Consider the following 17,328-nt stretch of genomic DNA (forward strand, 5'->3'; position numbering starts at 1 on the left):
TCTAACTCTCCCCAGCTGCAACCAGGTTAGTGGGGGAGGGAAACCCATCACTGTCAAACACAGAAAATACTTAATGAAAACAAATAAGGTTGTTAAGGAACAGTAAAAATAAACTCAAACCTGCAAAATCCAGAAAATATAAGGGAGTTCATACGCTCCTCTCAAACATATAGCTCATTCCCCTGTGCTCACTCTGTCATTATGTTCCCACAGAGCTATGGCTGGGATTACCCTTGCCCAGGACTGATTCCCAAAAGCATCGGCATCACAAGAAGCTTGCACACAGTGTTGCTCTGCAATATCTACCTGTCTCTCTCCCTACRTTTTTTAAATTGTGCCACACAAAAAGAGTCGAGTAAATTCATAGTACAGGTAAACTATGAATTCTGTGTATATAATTAATGATATTACCTTTCATTATGGCAGCCTAGGTAACAGTAGCAATAAAGATGCCAGTAGCACAGGTTGGCAATATAAGTATACAAATAGCGCAGRTTTGACCACTGATTTGCAACGGCCCCTCCATTTTACTGCACAGGCACAGCCTCAGGAGCCACACTCTGCCTGCAAGGATTCTCCTCCTTGGAGCAAACTCATTCCTGGGCTCAAGGCCCTAATAAAAGTTAGCTCCAGTGTGTTGGAAGGTAAGAGGATGAAAGTCAAAAGGAAAGGAGTGAACGTGCCAGTCCCACCTTGCCCACACCACATGCACCCAGCAGCATGGCAGGCTCTGGAAGAAAGGGGCAATTCAGGCAACTCGAGCCCCTTTCATCAGCCACACTTTGAGCGCAGCAGGTTCTGTTCCCCAGCTACATTGCAGCACCTGACAAATTTCCTCACACTTTAAGACTGAGAAATAAGAGCATACCACTAAAAGGTGTTATATTTAGCCCTACTATCTCCATTCACCTTGAGTTAAATCAGATACTTAAAGTGTAGCAATCAGCTCCGATACAGAGGTGTGGTTGTACATGCTGWACGTTTGAAATAGTATTAGCCACTGCTCCTGTGGCTTAATCATTGCTTCACAGCAAGGTTGAAACTGCCCCGAAAGAAAGGTGATGAGCTCTGTTGCTAATCTGTCTTTATTCTATTTTCTCACATAGGAACAAAACAAGCATTTTCACTTACTTCCCACTTAGTTTGCACCAAAGTGGCACTGCTTTGATGGATAATTTATTAGAAACAGAGCAAATTCTAATCTCTACTAACAACATAACTTGAAAGTGATTAGTATGAAAAAGCATAGCCTAAATATCCCTATAACTCTATATCCAGGAGACTTTCCTCTTGCCTCATATAGCTAATATTTTTTGTACTGGTAAAATACAGTCATGCGATGGACAACATACAAGAATAAAAAGGTATTCAACAAAAAGCAGACATAGGTGTGGGACACCAGGTGCCTCAGGGTCCATCTYGGGTCAGCAAAAGACCAGACAAAAGACCCTGCAAAGGGTGAGTTAGTGTACCTGGGTCCTCCGGTGAGCGACTGCCTGCGCTCAGGGGTTCTGCATGTCTCTTGAGCTGGCAATATCCACAGGAGCAGGAGACTCGGTTGTGAGCTGGTACAGCCCTCACCTGTCTGAGCCTCCTCTCTCTGAGGAACAAACCAGCAGCACTGAACGAAATCAAACCCAGGATGCAACAGCCTATCTCTGAGGGTTGCTATCAAATAAATAAGTCTCACTTTTTGCATGAAGATATGACAGGATGTTGATTCAGATTATTTCCATGACAATCAGRTTTTAATGACCAAAGCTAGCTTCCAAACTAGGAAGAATATTATTGACCAGAAGTTCTTAAAAGACAGTATGTCTTCTAAAGCTATTACCAAACACAGCTTTCAGTCAAAAGTGTAGCAACTTGTATTTTGAAAAGATAGTGGGAAATGCAAATAAGTAATTTATGCAATTAACAATTTTTCAAGCACGTGGTTATAGACTGGAAAAGAGGAACAGTGTGCCATTTATTTTGCATAATGATGCAAAATATTTTTAGGTAATAATTTGAAGACAAATATACATGTTTGTATTAACTATATCCTCAAAAGGCTAAATCCTTGAGGCCCCTTGGTTGTCACACTGCCAATTTTATCAAACTAGCATAGCAAGAACAACATTGTGGCATTTACACAGCCACAATTACAACTCAGCTCTCACATAAGGAGAGCAAACCTGCCCAACAGCTTCCATCTAGGATGCAGGAGACAAGTGAAAACAACGATCTACCTAAGGATTGAATACACTTTGAGAAAACTAACAAGAAAAGAKGAAGTATTAAAAACGTATAAACTGTGTTCAGGATATACACTTTCATCATAATTACRTTGCAAGCATAGAGTAATAGCTTCCAAAGAGATAAGCAGAAAAAGTTATTTTATGTTCCAAAATATAGAACACAACACAGAACTCTGAAACTGTTTTCCCCTTTAGCTGTGTCTTTAACTGACTCTTCACTAACTCACTTAATCACATTGACTCCTGGGTTTAAACTTAGGAGGGAAGCAGATTTCAAATCCAGGCAAGAAGAAAAAGACTTGTATCTTTCAGAGTTTCTTCATATTCTATAAAAAGGACCATGGTATACTTAGATTAGTAAAAAGACTAAGTTACCTTTGTCCCTTCCATTCTAGGCACAAATCAAGCACTAAAGATTGAATTTCAAACAGTAAAGGTTTCATTTATGCCCAAAGCAAACATTAGCTACTTTGCTACCATAGCGATGAACATAGTAAAAACACCTTAATCACCACTGATTCTGCAAGAGTAAAGTAGGGCTTGGTGCAATAGCTGAAAACAGAGTCTGGCTTCTGACACARGCACATATATTTTAAGAGCTCACACTTAAAAAAAATGTTTTACAGTTTGAGTTTTGCAGTTGTGCAAAAACAGAAATACATAAACAATAAATGAATCCCAAAGTCATGTTGCTTAAATTATGCATATACACTACTTTGGTCCTGGACAGAATTTTTAAGATGAGTTGATTGATCAAGGTTTCCAACCTAACAGCCATAAAGCTGTTTGGGAAATGAGTCACCTGCTTGACTAGCATATGTTTGCTAATATCAACAGAATAAATATTCAGCTTTGGAAAATTAAGTGAGTTATATCATGTTACTTCTTTAAATAACCAAGTTCCAAGTTCTACTTTAGAGCTCAATATTCCTACATTCACTTTCAAATGATAAGTTACTAAAATTTCTTTTTTTTCTATAAAACTAAAGCTAGTTGCAGCTGAATCTTCCATGTCTGATGCATGCATATTACAGCATATATACTAAATTTGAAGGTATGAAGAGCTTTCAGAGCTGTTCCAGACTATCAAGCTGATTTTGTCTTCTTTGGACTAATGCCAGCATCTTCTTCAACTGACTTCTCTGCTGGCCTCTTTTTTAACCCTTTCATTTTCCTTGTCTGTAGTTTACCAAGATCTTGCTTCTGCATGTGGATTCGACCGTAAGTTGTACCAAAGACATCATGGGAGATATTCTTCTTCTTCTTCGCCTATAAGATAAGCACAACATTAGCATTCCTGAGGAGAAAACGGCAGTAGTTCTCACTAGAGACTAGATACCTGGCTTTACCACAACTACATCTACCAGTAATTAAACCTCCAAATTAAGTGCTTAAAAGCAAGGCTGCATACTTTGATTTCAGTTTAGAGATTAAGACTTCTCCCATTCTTATATGCTTTCAGAGGAGCGTTTTTATACCTGCAGATCACCACCATAGTGATGTGGCTCTAAAAATATCAGCTGACTTATACAGAAGTAACCTTTGGTTGGTTATCATACAGTAACTTCAATCACACAATATACTTCAGTTCTTGATCCTTTTACAGATCTATCTAAGATATAATACTCAACCTAAGGTACCTACCTTCAGGGCTTTCGGTTGTTTTAAAGACAGCTTATAAAGGTCATCTGAAGCTAAGTGGGTTCTCCTCATAACTAGATCTAATGAAGGTCCCATCTCTTCCAGTTCAATCCTTGGTATTTTACAGCCAGATTTCTTCAGAAGCACTCTGGAAGAGACAAGCAACCAAAAATCAACATTGCCTTCTGTGATAAATCTGTATCTGTCTTCATAAAGGGCAAGTTCAATCCTATAATTGAGAAGATAATCAAAACCAAACACTACTGCTGATTATTGAGAATTAAATCTGTTCCATCACAATTTGAATGCACCCAAAATCCAACCTGGATAAGGTCACTTTTTTACTCCAGTACTCTAAAAGCTGTATCATTCTGCAAATTCAGAATAACYCTCTGTGGATTATAGCTTATAGCAAAATATCCAGAGCTCTAACCCAGAAGGTTAGTATTTTTTCTTTTTTAGAATGGAACTGTATTAGGAAAAATCATTTTATTGTAAGAGAAATTATAAAGTAGCATGGAAAACAAGCTGTGAATGCTCACAGCCTGCAAAAGAAAAGCTATGAGCCACTAGAGTGAAAACCACTGATTGATGATCACAGATATTGCCTTGTCCTGTCTTTTCCTGTTTGTTCATTTGTATCTCTGGCTACAGCCCATTACCTGTTTTTCTTTGACAAACAGCTAAGCGAGGAGTGTCCCAGTCTGAGCAAACACTAGGTTTACAAAGTATAAATTCACCAAGTCAAGTTCACAATACCTTACTAATCTGAATATGTGAAAGAGTAGTCCTCCTAGTTAGAAATGGAGTTCAACAAGGAAGGAGGCAGTAAATTTAGGGCTTGAAGTGTTTTCCTTCTGCTATATGTTATTCTGTGTTGTGCTCAAAAACCTCTAAACACTACACATTTTAAATGCAGCAAATGATTGCTCAAGGCAGTTCAATGACACAAACACAGGCTAAGTTTCAGGAAAAAGCTGACAAGCATGCCAAAAAGCAAGCAAATAGGGAAAACACATACTCACTTATAGCTTCGCATATAAATTTTCCCATCTACGGCTGTGAAATGCAGAACATACTCTAAACCAGCCAGACGAATACTGGGTACGTTAGGACCTCTGAAGAAATCTGTGAGAATATTTAAACAGAATAAATGCTAGGTTTTTTCACTGAAAACCAAACCAATAGATGACTAACAAACTGGCTTATTTTAATAATGGATCTATACCACTGTGGTGATGTAAACTCCTCACCTAGATAGATATGAAGCAAGGCTATAAATAGATTCAGTTTTTCTAGAGCCGTCCAGTATGTTTAATAGGAACCTCACACAACAGTCACTACTTAAAACTGCAGCCCTAACAAAACACAGGAGACAGCCTCAACATTACAGGGGTTAGTTGTCTTACTGAGTTCAAACAAATTCCCTTGTGGTAAAACCAAACAAATGTAGAAATTCTTTCAGGAACAGGACTTCCCAGAGACAATTTGGTAGCAGTACAAATGCTAACTAAAACCAAGCACAAATATACTTTCAGAGTACTAACTTACAGGGGATAATGGCATTGCCATTCTTAAATCTTCAGCTCCAAAGTCAGGAAAAAAAAAGTATTTTATTTAGTGTTTAGGCCAAGTCATGCTTAGCTAAATATAGATTATTAGTACAGAAAAAACTGATAGTTCAGATAGCTATTTTAAGACTGCATTCAACAAACTCATACCTAAGATTCTTAATCAGAGTCAGATTTGGAAGAACATAAAGWAGTTATCAAAACTCATACACAATAAAAATTATATTTAAAAAGTACACCATTTAACTTTATCTTGACTAATCTTAACTATATTTTCTCTTATGGACYTAGGAGAAAAACAGTTTTGGTATAGCCTTTCTTTATATCTTCCCCCATGGCCAAACCAAGCAGTTTTGTTCTTTGTGTAAAGCAGCATTTGCCATTACTGCCATTAGTATTTTATCTATTTAATAAACAATACATGTCTATAAAAATAGAAGCTTAAAATATTTGCTTAGCTTGCAGAGAGACTACTCTGAAGTAAATGTAAAACGAATATTCAGGGTCTTAAATCAGGCTATGAAAAATACTAGGCAAYCAGAGAGCTTGCACTAAGCACAGCTATCTGTCCAACATACGCACAGGGTGGAGAAAGAATGTGACCTTGACTGAGGGAACAAGGTGTGCTAATAAACACAACAGAGCAATGCTGAAATACTGGAGAACTGCTAACAGATGTAAAACACATCATTCTCTTCCATTCTGTCTCATTAGCAGATTCCTCAGTTAGTGGTCTTTTCCTTTGCTACCCTTTTTTAAAAGGGTGTCAGCACTGGAATGACATCCAGAAACAAAGTCTTACTGCCAGATATTAGCTGGAGTCTAGCCAAAAATTTGCCTTGGTCAATTAAATACTCTCATTCTTCCTCCCCTCCTGGGTTGAGCTTGTAGCTAGAGGAAAAGTCACAAATAAAATACTTTGTTAACTTTTTGCATACATTTTACCTCTGACTAGATTCTCTGAGGGTATACAAGCTTATGTTTACAGCGGTTTTACTGGCAATATCACCCTTTGGTATTTTCCTGTGGCATTATACATCTTTTTACCCACAGGATGATCTCTTCCAGACAAACACAGGTGGTCAGGATTTTCTGTTTCCTGGCAATGTTCAACAGCTGAAGAAACCTTCCACTTCAGTATACCCACAGAGCCTAATTTTTTTAATGTACTCTTAATTTACAGCTCTTGCTTTGGTTGGACTATAGACTTTGTATTCTCCTTTCTTTCTATCTCTAGTTCTTTCCTCCCCTTGTTCTTAACATGTTTCTACAACATTTAATTTAGTTTTTCCTGCAGAGCACTTTTATATTTCCAGACTGAATTTCTAAATTATTTTGGAATATGAATATAYACACTTTGCATTAGTTCATATGCAAGGCTGATGACACTGTAGCCTGTGAAGCTACAGTTACCACTAGAGGAGCTCAAACTCTGTTCCAGACTTCTTTCCCAATCAGTCCCCTTCATGGCCAGAAGGAACCCACAAATCTTTGAGACACACAAAAAAATCTGTGCAAGGAAGGTAAGATTAAGAACAACTTGATGTTCAATATAAAAAAATGTACAGGTATCCTTAAAGTCCATGTTTTAAAAAGCATATAAGCARGGGAAGCAGCACCTACTCATTTTAAGATGGAAGTAGAACCTGATAACAGAACTAGCAAACAGGCAGCTTTGCAAGAGATGAAATTCTCATAACTTCTTGTGCTTGTATTATAAAATGTTTCATGGGCTGCATTTAAAAGACATATAATATAAAGGATTCCCAGACCACCACCTCACTAGGCAATGAAAATGCGATGAAGATAAAGAATGGGATGTCTTTCAGGTCTCTAAAGAAAAATGCAGCTGCCGTATACATCTCCTAAACAACATGTTACACCTCACAATATAAGTGGACTAAAGGGTTTGGTTGCCATGAAAATACTTATTCACTCTTGTCCTCCATYCCTTACCTTTAATTCTACAAGGAAAATGTTGTAAGATGATATTCCAAACATATAAACCCTTCTGCTAGTACAAAAGCAAATGAAAGCTTGGTTTTTCAGCAGTACAGTCAACTTAATGCTGCTTTGGCAACAAGAAGCTGTTAGGTAGCTAATTTTCTCTCTGAAATCTCAACAGTGCTGCTACAGTAACAAAGTATTTATTGCTCTTAAATTTTTTCTAACTTTCTTAGCAATACAGTGGCAGCTTAAAAGCATTATCTTTTGCAGGAACAGAAAGAATCAATTCTTTTGTATCAGTTGAGAGAGATTTTGAAGCAGGTCAAATTATTACCTGAATTATTTTAATTGGTGGCTGGTATCATTGAGCCTTTACACTCCCCTTAAGCTTTTCTTTTGTCTATTGTTTTGCATCTAGGTATTTCATAGAAATCAAAAGAACATTAAGACCTGGAGTACTTGGAGTACATTCAACAAGAAAAAATGGATGTTGATTTGAGCGCATCTGACTGCAGACATTCATTAAAGGCAAATTAATAGGAGGAGAGAGGACAGATGAACAACAAGAGAAACAGAACAGGAAAGACCAATTAGTCATTCGGCAACTAACAATGCAACTTGTCCTCCATTTAAGGCATCAAGCTGTTCTGCAGAAACCTCAACTGTATGAGCATACCTGGATGCCAATCACCAGAAGTGTGTGGATATCTTAACAGAYAAACTGATATGCTTTAGAAAATAATGCACAAGCTTTCTGCAATGTAAATATCCATTTACACTGACACAAACATGCAGTATTAAAACTCATGTATCTTCACATTCAATATTCACCACCTCAAAAGATCTAMAAGTAGTTATTAGCCTTTTATCTCTACTAAGAACTAGTCAGATGTATTAACAGGTTGCAAATTTTCTTCCTGCTTTCTTCCTTTCTAGTTTCATTCCAGATGAATCCACATCTCTAGAAAACTGCAGTAGTGAGGAAAATTTCATTTCTAAGGCATGTTTCTCAAGCAATCKCTGTCCGTTTGCCTAGAAAGGAGAGCCCCACCAATATTTATGTTATATGAAAGGGAGATCTAACAAAGCTGTAAGATTCTGAATTGGTGCAACTCCAGAGTGGAGCTTGTTCTTACTGTGCAGTTTCACTGTTTTATTAGAGTTAAAAATAAAATAAAATAAAATAAAATAAAATATCTAGTTTCAGGAAATCTATTAAAAAGCAAAAAACCACCACCCCACTTCTAAATCCAGTGTTACTGAGCAAGACACATTTTTGCAAGTATCAGGAGATACTGTATCATACGGCTCTAAATCCCCCCAAATTATCCTAAAAAAAAAAAAGGAAAAAAACCCTCTCTTTTTTCAGTTCCCCAGAATTCAATGCTAAACAACACGCCTTATTTTCCTTGAGATAGGAAAAAGCTTTTTGCCATTTTSTTTGTACAGCTCTGAGATTGCTTTGAAGTTTTGACATAGCTATTATCTAGCTAATTTTTATTGCACATGCTCATTCCAAATACTCAAATCAACAGTGTATTTGTTAGAAATGCTCAAATTTCTAACAGAAAATGCTTTCATTATTAAAACATAGGCTCAGKTTATACTGATTTGACTTCTTCTGAAAGCAAAAAAATCCACTTTCTTAACTTAATCCACTTAATTCAAAGTTAAATGCTTCAAAACTATTATTTGGTTATAAAATTGATGAACCACTGCAAGTACAGATTTCTGAAAATGTCAGAATCCCCCTCCCCCCCAACCAAAATTATGAATTTCAGTGAGCAAGTTTCAACTTCAGAGTCTTTCAGGTCATTTTTTCCTCCTCTATTCTTTTAAGTATCAGTCATGATGATTAGTTCACTTTGACTTCATGTGACATGAAATCTACAAAAACCACTTCTTCCTCGTCTTCTTTTAGCACTGAACATGAGCAAACATTTATTGATGACAAACATTTCCTAATAGATCCTATCGTTACAGCTTTATACGATCCTACTGCTCAATCAATCAAAATACTGACCAATAAGAAGGCTTTTCAGTCTTCTGTATTCTTCATTTAAATCAAACATGTCACCAGCAAATATCAACATAGGTTTTGTTCCTTCAGGACATTTACTGTTCTGCAGCATAAGAATTTTAAAACAAAACAAAAATTCAGACCATGTTATGGAGCATATTATTGACTTAATGGCTGAATATCTTTTCAACATTCAATGCAGAAATACTATGATTTATAATCAATATGGACAGACACAGATACTTTTTTTTWWWWWWWWAACTTAAATTTTTTAATTTGGAAGGATTTTGTTTGTTAGACTCTCTACCATAAAACATTGGAGATAACACCTTGCAGTGAAAACAAAAGTCAATTTGACTGCAATTACTAACAAGAAAACTATTGTTGGAAACAAACAAGTTTGTTTTACTTCTGACTGGTGAGTACACAGAGAAGGCTAAGAGAATAGTTTAGTCAATCACCTAATCATAATTTTAGTACCAACAAATACAATTACTTGACTATAATTTCCATGCTACAAACAGAATTAGGAAGATACATCCCCAAATCTGACTTCAAGGTGAAGGTTCACCTTTAGGAAAAGTAATTTATTCACTGTCCTCCCAGACTCTGCCTTCAGTTTACAAGCTGTTGTGAAAAATGAAGACCATAAGTATTACTTTTTTGCAGTGTATAAACTTTTTTTCATACAAAAATATGCACACATAAAATATGTTTTAGTGTAGCCAAAATAACCCTAACATGGCCATAATAAAATAATTTTTCTCTAGGTTTAAATAATCAAGATGTTAGCCCTCAATCTGAATCAAATATAGTTCCCTAGAAACTGGTATTTCAGTTTCTACAGAAGGCTACAGAAAGTTTCAGAATCATTTCACAACTTTATAAATTACTGTCCAAGTGACACTTGTTGGTTACAGTTTGGAAACACTTTACCCTGACAAAAGCACTGCTTGCCAAAAGAAACAATCCTGCTGTCATCTTAATTCATCCTGGAATCAGCAAATACAATTATATGGTGAAGAGGAGAGAAACGATCAGGCAACCCCTCTCACCACTGGGTTGTTTTCTACCAAATAAATTCTCCACAACATTTTGCTGCGTAACTGCACAAACCTTTTGGTCAGGACATGGCTACACAGAGGTGCCTCTTCTGGTGGCTGGCTCACATTCTGTTTTTTAATAGAACTTCAATTTTAAAAGTAAAGTCAGTTTATATAGGAACTTCAGAAATTTCCTATGGGCAGAATCTGACTGAGGAGCTTCATAAATATAATGCATTAAAAAAAAACATTAAATGCATTAAAGAAATAACCTAAATCTTAAAAAAAACCCCACACATCTGTAAAGAATCTGTATGCATACCACAATGCTCAAAAACAAAAAACMACCAAACAAAAAGCACAAAAATAACATTAAGGTACACAAAGCTAAATAATCCTCAAATACCACATGAAATATTTTTAGAAGACCCTTCTATTGCTTCAAAGCACAATAAATGCCAATGCACCAAAAAATCTACCAGCAGATGTCACTGAAATGCTTGTGCTGCTTCCCTTACCTTGACATCTTTTAGAGATACAAACTTCTCAATGCCTAGCTCTATCATATCTAAGACATGATAATCAAACATACGACCTGTGAAGAAAAAAAAATAAAAGAAAAAGAAAAAGAAAGAAAATTCAGCCATTTAAATATTTACTGAAAGCTAGACCTTTCATCTAGTTACAAACTCAAGTGAGGTATGTTACCTATTATCAAGTTATTAGGTCGCTTCTTGTTATGAGATCCAAACAGAAACAACGAACAATCCGATTTCTTGGAAAAGAATTCCTATGAATGGAGAAAAGAAAAAAAAATAAAAAACTCATGAGTTCCAGTTTGCAAGCATTTAAAATATTTGGTGAAGGTGTATGTCACAAGCATATGAGTTTAGGAGCTTTTGCTGAGAAGAGCAACTGAACTTACCAGAAAAATTTTGAGCATCTCCAGGTCCACATACACTAAAATTGACTACTGGAGCCAAGTTTCAAGTAGTAGTTCATTTCTTGTCTTATTTCCTATGCTCTCACAGACCAAGTCAGGCAATATTTTCTTGTCATTTTGTCTGTAACACCCTTTCTCATAATTCCCCATTATTTGTTTTTACATAAGGAGAAGTGRTTGAAGGTGGCTTACCTAAAGAGTAGTAAGTATTTAAGTTTGTAATGTCACATTTGAGTTACTTAGCTAAGCTTTATGCAGTATTATAGCCTTGCCTAACCACTTCTTAACAACTSGTTAATTCCTTCAAAGGGAAGCCTAGGTACATCTGCAAATTTCTAAGATTCTCTCACTACAGCATAAGAGTCCTTTTACAGAGCACTCTCACATCAATTTGTTACTTGATTAAGACTAAGATGGTGCTGAAAAAAAAAATCAAGCTACTGGTGACTATCAGAGAAGATGTTTTCCCTGGAGGTGCAGATGGAGAACCTGTCAGAGTGGTGCATCAAGAGTCAATGTTACAGCAATTCCTTCTGAGGATGTCCAACTCCAAAGCCTTAGTAGGCACTGCTGCTTCTCAGGACAGTCCTCCTGCACATTAACAGTGCTTCCTGGRTACATCTGCACACACACGATTTATCCAGTACTTCCCAAAAGTACTAGAGTTTCTGTACCTGCACTTAGCAGCTGTGAAGCAGAAAAAAGTCACAGCATCTCCTCTCACCCCAACCCCCTGGGAACAGCAGCAGCTGAGAGGCTGCTGTTCATGAGAACAATTTGTCTAGCCTGCAGCTCCTCCTTTTGGGACTTCAGGAAACATTACCACTGGGAGCAATCCCAGGCTGGATGAACTGCATATACAAATCACAGTTCATCGCTGAGCTTTACCACCGGTCACTGAAAAATACTGACTCTAGACAGATCAAGAATAGACCCAGAGGTCCCATGGAAACACTCACTCACACAGCTCCGTTAAAAATCATACAGTTGTTACAGAAGTTGCAGATATCGAAGTGCACTGATTAATTAAAAGGTTGCAACCAACTCAAATGCCTCAAATGTATCCCACGTATACTATGCATCACGTAGACTGCAATACTGCCTTTATTAAAAATGCCTCTAACCAAGAAAAGAGAAAAACAGATTCATTTGACTTTCCATGCATTTCTAGTCTCCAATTATTATTTTATTTTTTTTTTACACAGTTCTGAATGATCCTTTTTTTCCCCCCTTGGATTGTTTTCTGGTTATGAAAATTAAAGTTCCCTGTAGGACCCCTTTCAAAATATCAGAACAATTTTAGGCGCCATGTTTTTCCAGAAATTATCAGRAGATCTTATCAGTGGTCACCTAATGGTCAATTGGTTCCTATATGTTTATGAGAATAAGTCATTCAACCATGTGATTGTAAGGGGTTTAGTTTCACYAGATAACATTGCAAATCTTGCCTTGCTAACCACAATAATTTTCCATTCCAACAGAGTGTTCTACAAGATGGTTATATTACTGCGCTTCATGCTGAGAAGCAAATAGAAGAATATGCTGCAACACCTCAGCATCAATATCTGATGCAGATTAAGTATCCTTACACATCAGCACACCTATGCTTCACCTATGATTCTTTTCTGTTCCTAGCACATTAAAATTGCTTTAACTCCACTGACCAGACAACTCCATCAATTCACTGTCACTCACTGTCAGCTGCCTTCACTTTTTAAGATCTGTATCATTCATTAAGGCTCACTAGCTATTTCTCCCCTCCTCTTCCTTTCTATTTACAGAATTTTTGTAAGGGGATGTAGCTCAGTGGAAGAGCRCCTGCTTCGCATGCAGGAGGTCCTGGGTTCAGTCCCCAGCATCTCCAGGGTGGGTTTTTCTCCTTTATCTCCACCCCTCCCCAACAGGGACCAGGAGGCATTGCTCCTGCCCAGAAAGTGCAGGCTTGCCCCCTGACAGCAATGTTTTGGGGGGTTAGGTTTAGCTCAGTTGGTTAGAACGTGGTGCTAATAATGCCAAGGTCGCGGGTTTGATTCCCATATGGGCCACTCGCTTGAGGGTTGGACTAGATGATCTCCAGAGGTCCCTTCCAACTTTACTGCTCATAAATAAACTCGCCCTTAAAGCACTGGATCAAGACCAAATCCAGACAGAGGCATATCACTAAATGGATGTTCAAAAGAAAAACCCTCCAGGCCTCTGAAGAGCCACTTTTCCAACCTCACTGCAGGCCAAATATATGTATTTAACTGAAATTGTTCATTTTTTCCGACAGTTCTTGTTTGAGCGCTGCAATAGAACACACAGCTACAATCTTGTACTTGCACTGCTGATACATGCGTTGGCATGTGGTACTCCGCTGTGATACTATTTAAACATGGCCAAGAGTCACGGAAAGCAATGACTCCTTCATTTAAGTACTTTAACCTATATTTTCACCAAACTGAAAAGGAGCTGTTCATATGATATGGCATTTTAAAGGACTGACTGTTAGAAAAGCAAAATAAAATCCTTYATTCTTCCTTTCATATCAAGCACTATTACAATGCTACATAATCCTAAATCTGTCAGTTTATGGAAACATGCATTTAAGGTTAAAAAAAAAAAAGTCATAACATGAGGATTCTGTCCTACAGTCACTGGAAAAAAAAATGCCTACTGACACCTACCTTCAGCTTATCCAGATTTCCTATAAACTTTTTCTCAGCTTACTCCTCACAGAAAAATTAAAAATTATCCTCCCAKTAAGTTCTTCATGACTTTATAGCTGCGAAATCTCGTAAGTGACCATATGGATTATACTTACCAATGATGTTTGATCCTCAAAAGGTCTAGTAATATTTTTCCTGAGAGGGGAAAAAAAAGAAGGAATAAAAACCCAGATAAGAACGCATTTTTCTTCTTTTATGACTCCCAGTTCTCTAATAACAAGATTCTGCATTCTACTGGAAGCTCCATCATTAGAAATTGTTTTATTTCAAACTCCAACCCACGTTAATTCAGTCAGGTTTTGCCCTTTTTAAGTACTTTTCTTCAGATTTCCTGTCTCCTGACTTCCAAAACAACCATTGGTGATGTTAGAAAAAAACTGCCTTTGCTTGTTCATCCAAAACATATTTAATTTAGATATTACACTTGTGTTTGTACAGACTAGGCTCCCACTCCGAGCAAGACATAGCTATCATCATAATCGGTAACTCGAGTTYGTAAGAATCAGGAAGAATAACTTCATCCTACTTAGCTGACACAGAATCTCACTAGCTGTTTGCACAGATCAGAATTAGGGAAATTGACTGTTGGAGTTTGCTGAATTCTGTTCTATAGCACTTGACAAAGAACCAGACTCAATCCAACACTAATCACTTGCAGCTTGTTTCCAGCCTACTGAAACTGAGGATGAATTTCAGTCATCTTCTGCAGCCCTTTCCATTTTTTTCAATGGTAGTAGCTTGCATCTCTAATCATACTTTGAAATTATTGAATGCCATTTGTCAGAAGACTCAAAGATGTCAAAATGCAACCACTTACTTCTTATATAGKACCGCAAAAGGCTTCTTCACAGCATACTGCAAAACACACAATCAAAATTAAACGCGTATTATCTCTYGTACCTCTAAAACCCTACAATTTAGAAGATCACTTTAAATAAAATAATTGTTTGTGMAATCTAGACTAGAAAAGAAGTCTGCTCAAAAGACCTGTTCACAATAAAACCTTCCAAGTATAACAATAACCTTGGTTCTCAATTAATTGCAAAGGGAGTTATTTCTAAAAACTAAGAACTAATTAAGTAACTAAAAAACAACTGAAATCAAAGCCATGTAATAGAATCCTTTTATTTCTAGGGATRTGAGGAAAAATAGAGACTGAACAATCATCTGATTTTCAATCAGCATAAGATGGGAAGAAAACAACAAAGCAAGGAGAGAAAATAGGGTAAGAACAGCTGCAGTATTTTCGTTACAGAGTTAGGAGACGGGATGTAGGCAGTGGATTGGCAAACCTAATTTGGAGAGAGGCTGAAAGCRCTACATAAATACACAGAAGCAGTGTACAGGACCCTGGCATACAATTTCAGCTATATGATGCAGCCCCARTTCTGTATCTCCTGTTTTCAAATTGGCTGGAAACACTTTATATACTGCACAACCATATTAATAAAGGGAACAAGCTCAAAACTTTTGGCAAAGAGGAAACAGGAAAAAAAAATCACCACCCAAGAGTAGGCAATGATACATTTTAGAGTATCRATCACAATTAGAAATTTGGGGGGTATGGAGAGTACGAAAATATTGATCTTGCAGCAGACAACAGATAAACTGTAAGAAAGAAGAGAAAGTACCCCTGGTGCAKTGCAACAGGTTATAACTAAAGGCTACACACATATATCCAACAAACTTACGATGTCTTTAAGCACTTCAGTCACTGTTAAGTTTGCATTTCCTCCTTTTATAAGCATAGCATTTTTCGTATTTTCTGTGAGTTTGGGTTCTCTCTTCTCAAGAAACCTTTTTGCTCTCTTAGTTTTAGGCTTTCTGTAATGATAAATTACCAAAAAATCTAGTATTAGTTACAGCATCCGACAYTGCACAGAACAAAGATCTGAACAAACTGTGTTTAAGCAGCATGACTCTGATTCAAACTAATCCCAATCTGCAGAACTACAACCAGTGCTAAAAGTCCCTCCTGAGATTAATGTGTTTCACTAACACACCTCTTCTGCTCTTTCCCCCCAAACTAGTAAAGGTAGTTTTACAGTCTTGGCCTTTTCAGTTTCTGTCAATTTAGATTTTAAGATGTAGCATATTTCCACACACTACTAAAAGGCTGAAAGCTTTCTTTCACATCAGCCCCTTCCAAGTCAGAAGCTGACAACTGAGACCAAAATGAAGCTCCCTGAAGACCATTAGTGGCATCCAAAAGAAAAGCAGTAAAAGTGCTTAAACCTTGCATATCTGTTGATATGAACCAGATGCAAGTACCACGTGTTATTCTAGGTGATGTAAACTAGGCAGTATAAAGTGGTTATACACTATAACCACTTCTCCTGTAATCTCATGTTATAGCAAAGGAAAAAAAAAAAAAGATTTAAGTTTAGCAGCATTTAGCATGGGCATACATATACAAATAYAATGCAAATTAGTAACCACATGGCTTTAGAATCACGTTTCTTCACCGGATAAAGCTTTTCATATTTCCTCCATGAAGCAGAATAATTACGTTTCTCTTTCTTTTTTAAACCCAGGTACTTCAACTATAGGTGAAACTATAGGTGAAAAAAAAATCAAGTTCTTCCAGGTGAAGAGAAACTCGCATAACTCGCTACTAAATAAAGTGATCACCACAGTTCCTTTAAGTTACCATGGGGGTAAGTGCAGTCTTGCCASGTAAACAGATGAGGGGCGTTTGGTTCTCCTTCGTGCACGTTTTCCCCGTGCCTTTCCCCCCTGCCAACCTCCGCCTCGCTTCGTTTTCCCCATTCCCCTCCCCGCCCTCGCCAGAGCCGCACTCTTCKCCCCCGTCTTAAAGCGACCCGCTGTTTAACGCGCCCGTGCGGCGCTCCCGAGAGCGAGGGGAAGCCGCTCCGCCCGGCCCAGCTCGGCTCGCCCCGTCCCTGGCCAGCAGCCCTGTGGCCGCCCGCCCCGCGCGAGGCCGCGGCGGTCTAACGGCCGCGGCGGTCTAACGGCCGCRCACCGCCCCACTCACACCACGCGGTCCAGCGCGTCCATGGCCGCCGCGGGAGCGCCTCCCGTGACGTCACGCCCGCCAAGCGGCGCCGGGGTGGCGGCGAGCATGCGCGGACGGGGCGGGGCCGGGCCGCGAGCACGCGCTTCGGAACGCGAGCACGCGCTTCGGAACGCGAGCTCTCGCCGCGTTCGCGCCTCGGGGGAGCCCGGCGCGACTTCACACGGCCTCGCGCGTAACA

At 38.1% G+C, this 17,328-nt stretch overlaps 1 protein-coding gene and 1 non-coding gene across 3 annotated transcripts; one reads left to right on the forward strand and one right to left on the reverse strand.

Moving 5' to 3' along the window:
• Positions 1 to 1,069: 1,069 nt before the first annotated feature.
• RPF2 (ribosome production factor 2 homolog) lies at positions 1,070 to 17,178 on the reverse strand. 2 transcript variants are annotated; one of them, XM_085306646.1, is made up of 10 exons: positions 17,109 to 17,178; positions 15,805 to 15,937; positions 14,931 to 14,968; positions 14,209 to 14,248; positions 11,171 to 11,252; positions 10,981 to 11,057; positions 9,423 to 9,522; positions 4,907 to 5,009; positions 3,885 to 4,029; positions 1,070 to 3,509 (listed from the first exon to the last, which is right to left on the reverse strand). In XM_085306646.1, the coding sequence occupies exons 1-10, from the start codon at positions 17,129 to 17,131 to the stop codon at positions 3,327 to 3,329; spliced, it is 924 nt and encodes a 307-aa protein (XP_085162772.1). In that variant the 5' UTR covers positions 17,132 to 17,178; the 3' UTR covers positions 1,070 to 3,326. The 2 variants fall into 2 exon arrangements, with proteins under 2 accessions (XP_085162772.1, XP_085162773.1); XM_085306647.1 differs by lacking the exons at positions 9,423 to 9,522; positions 10,981 to 11,057.
• TRNAA-CGC (transfer RNA alanine (anticodon CGC)) lies at positions 13,198 to 13,269 on the forward strand. The gene has a single exon. It is a non-coding gene; the product is annotated as a tRNA-Ala (tRNA).
• Positions 17,179 to 17,328: the final 150 nt, after the last annotated feature.

The sequence above is a fragment of the Rhea americana genome, unplaced genomic scaffold (genome assembly GCF_003343005.1).
Source record: "Rhea americana isolate MKP2758 unplaced genomic scaffold, rheAme1 scaffold_243, whole genome shotgun sequence".
Classification (NCBI taxonomy): Eukaryota; Metazoa; Chordata; class Aves; order Rheiformes; family Rheidae; genus Rhea; species Rhea americana.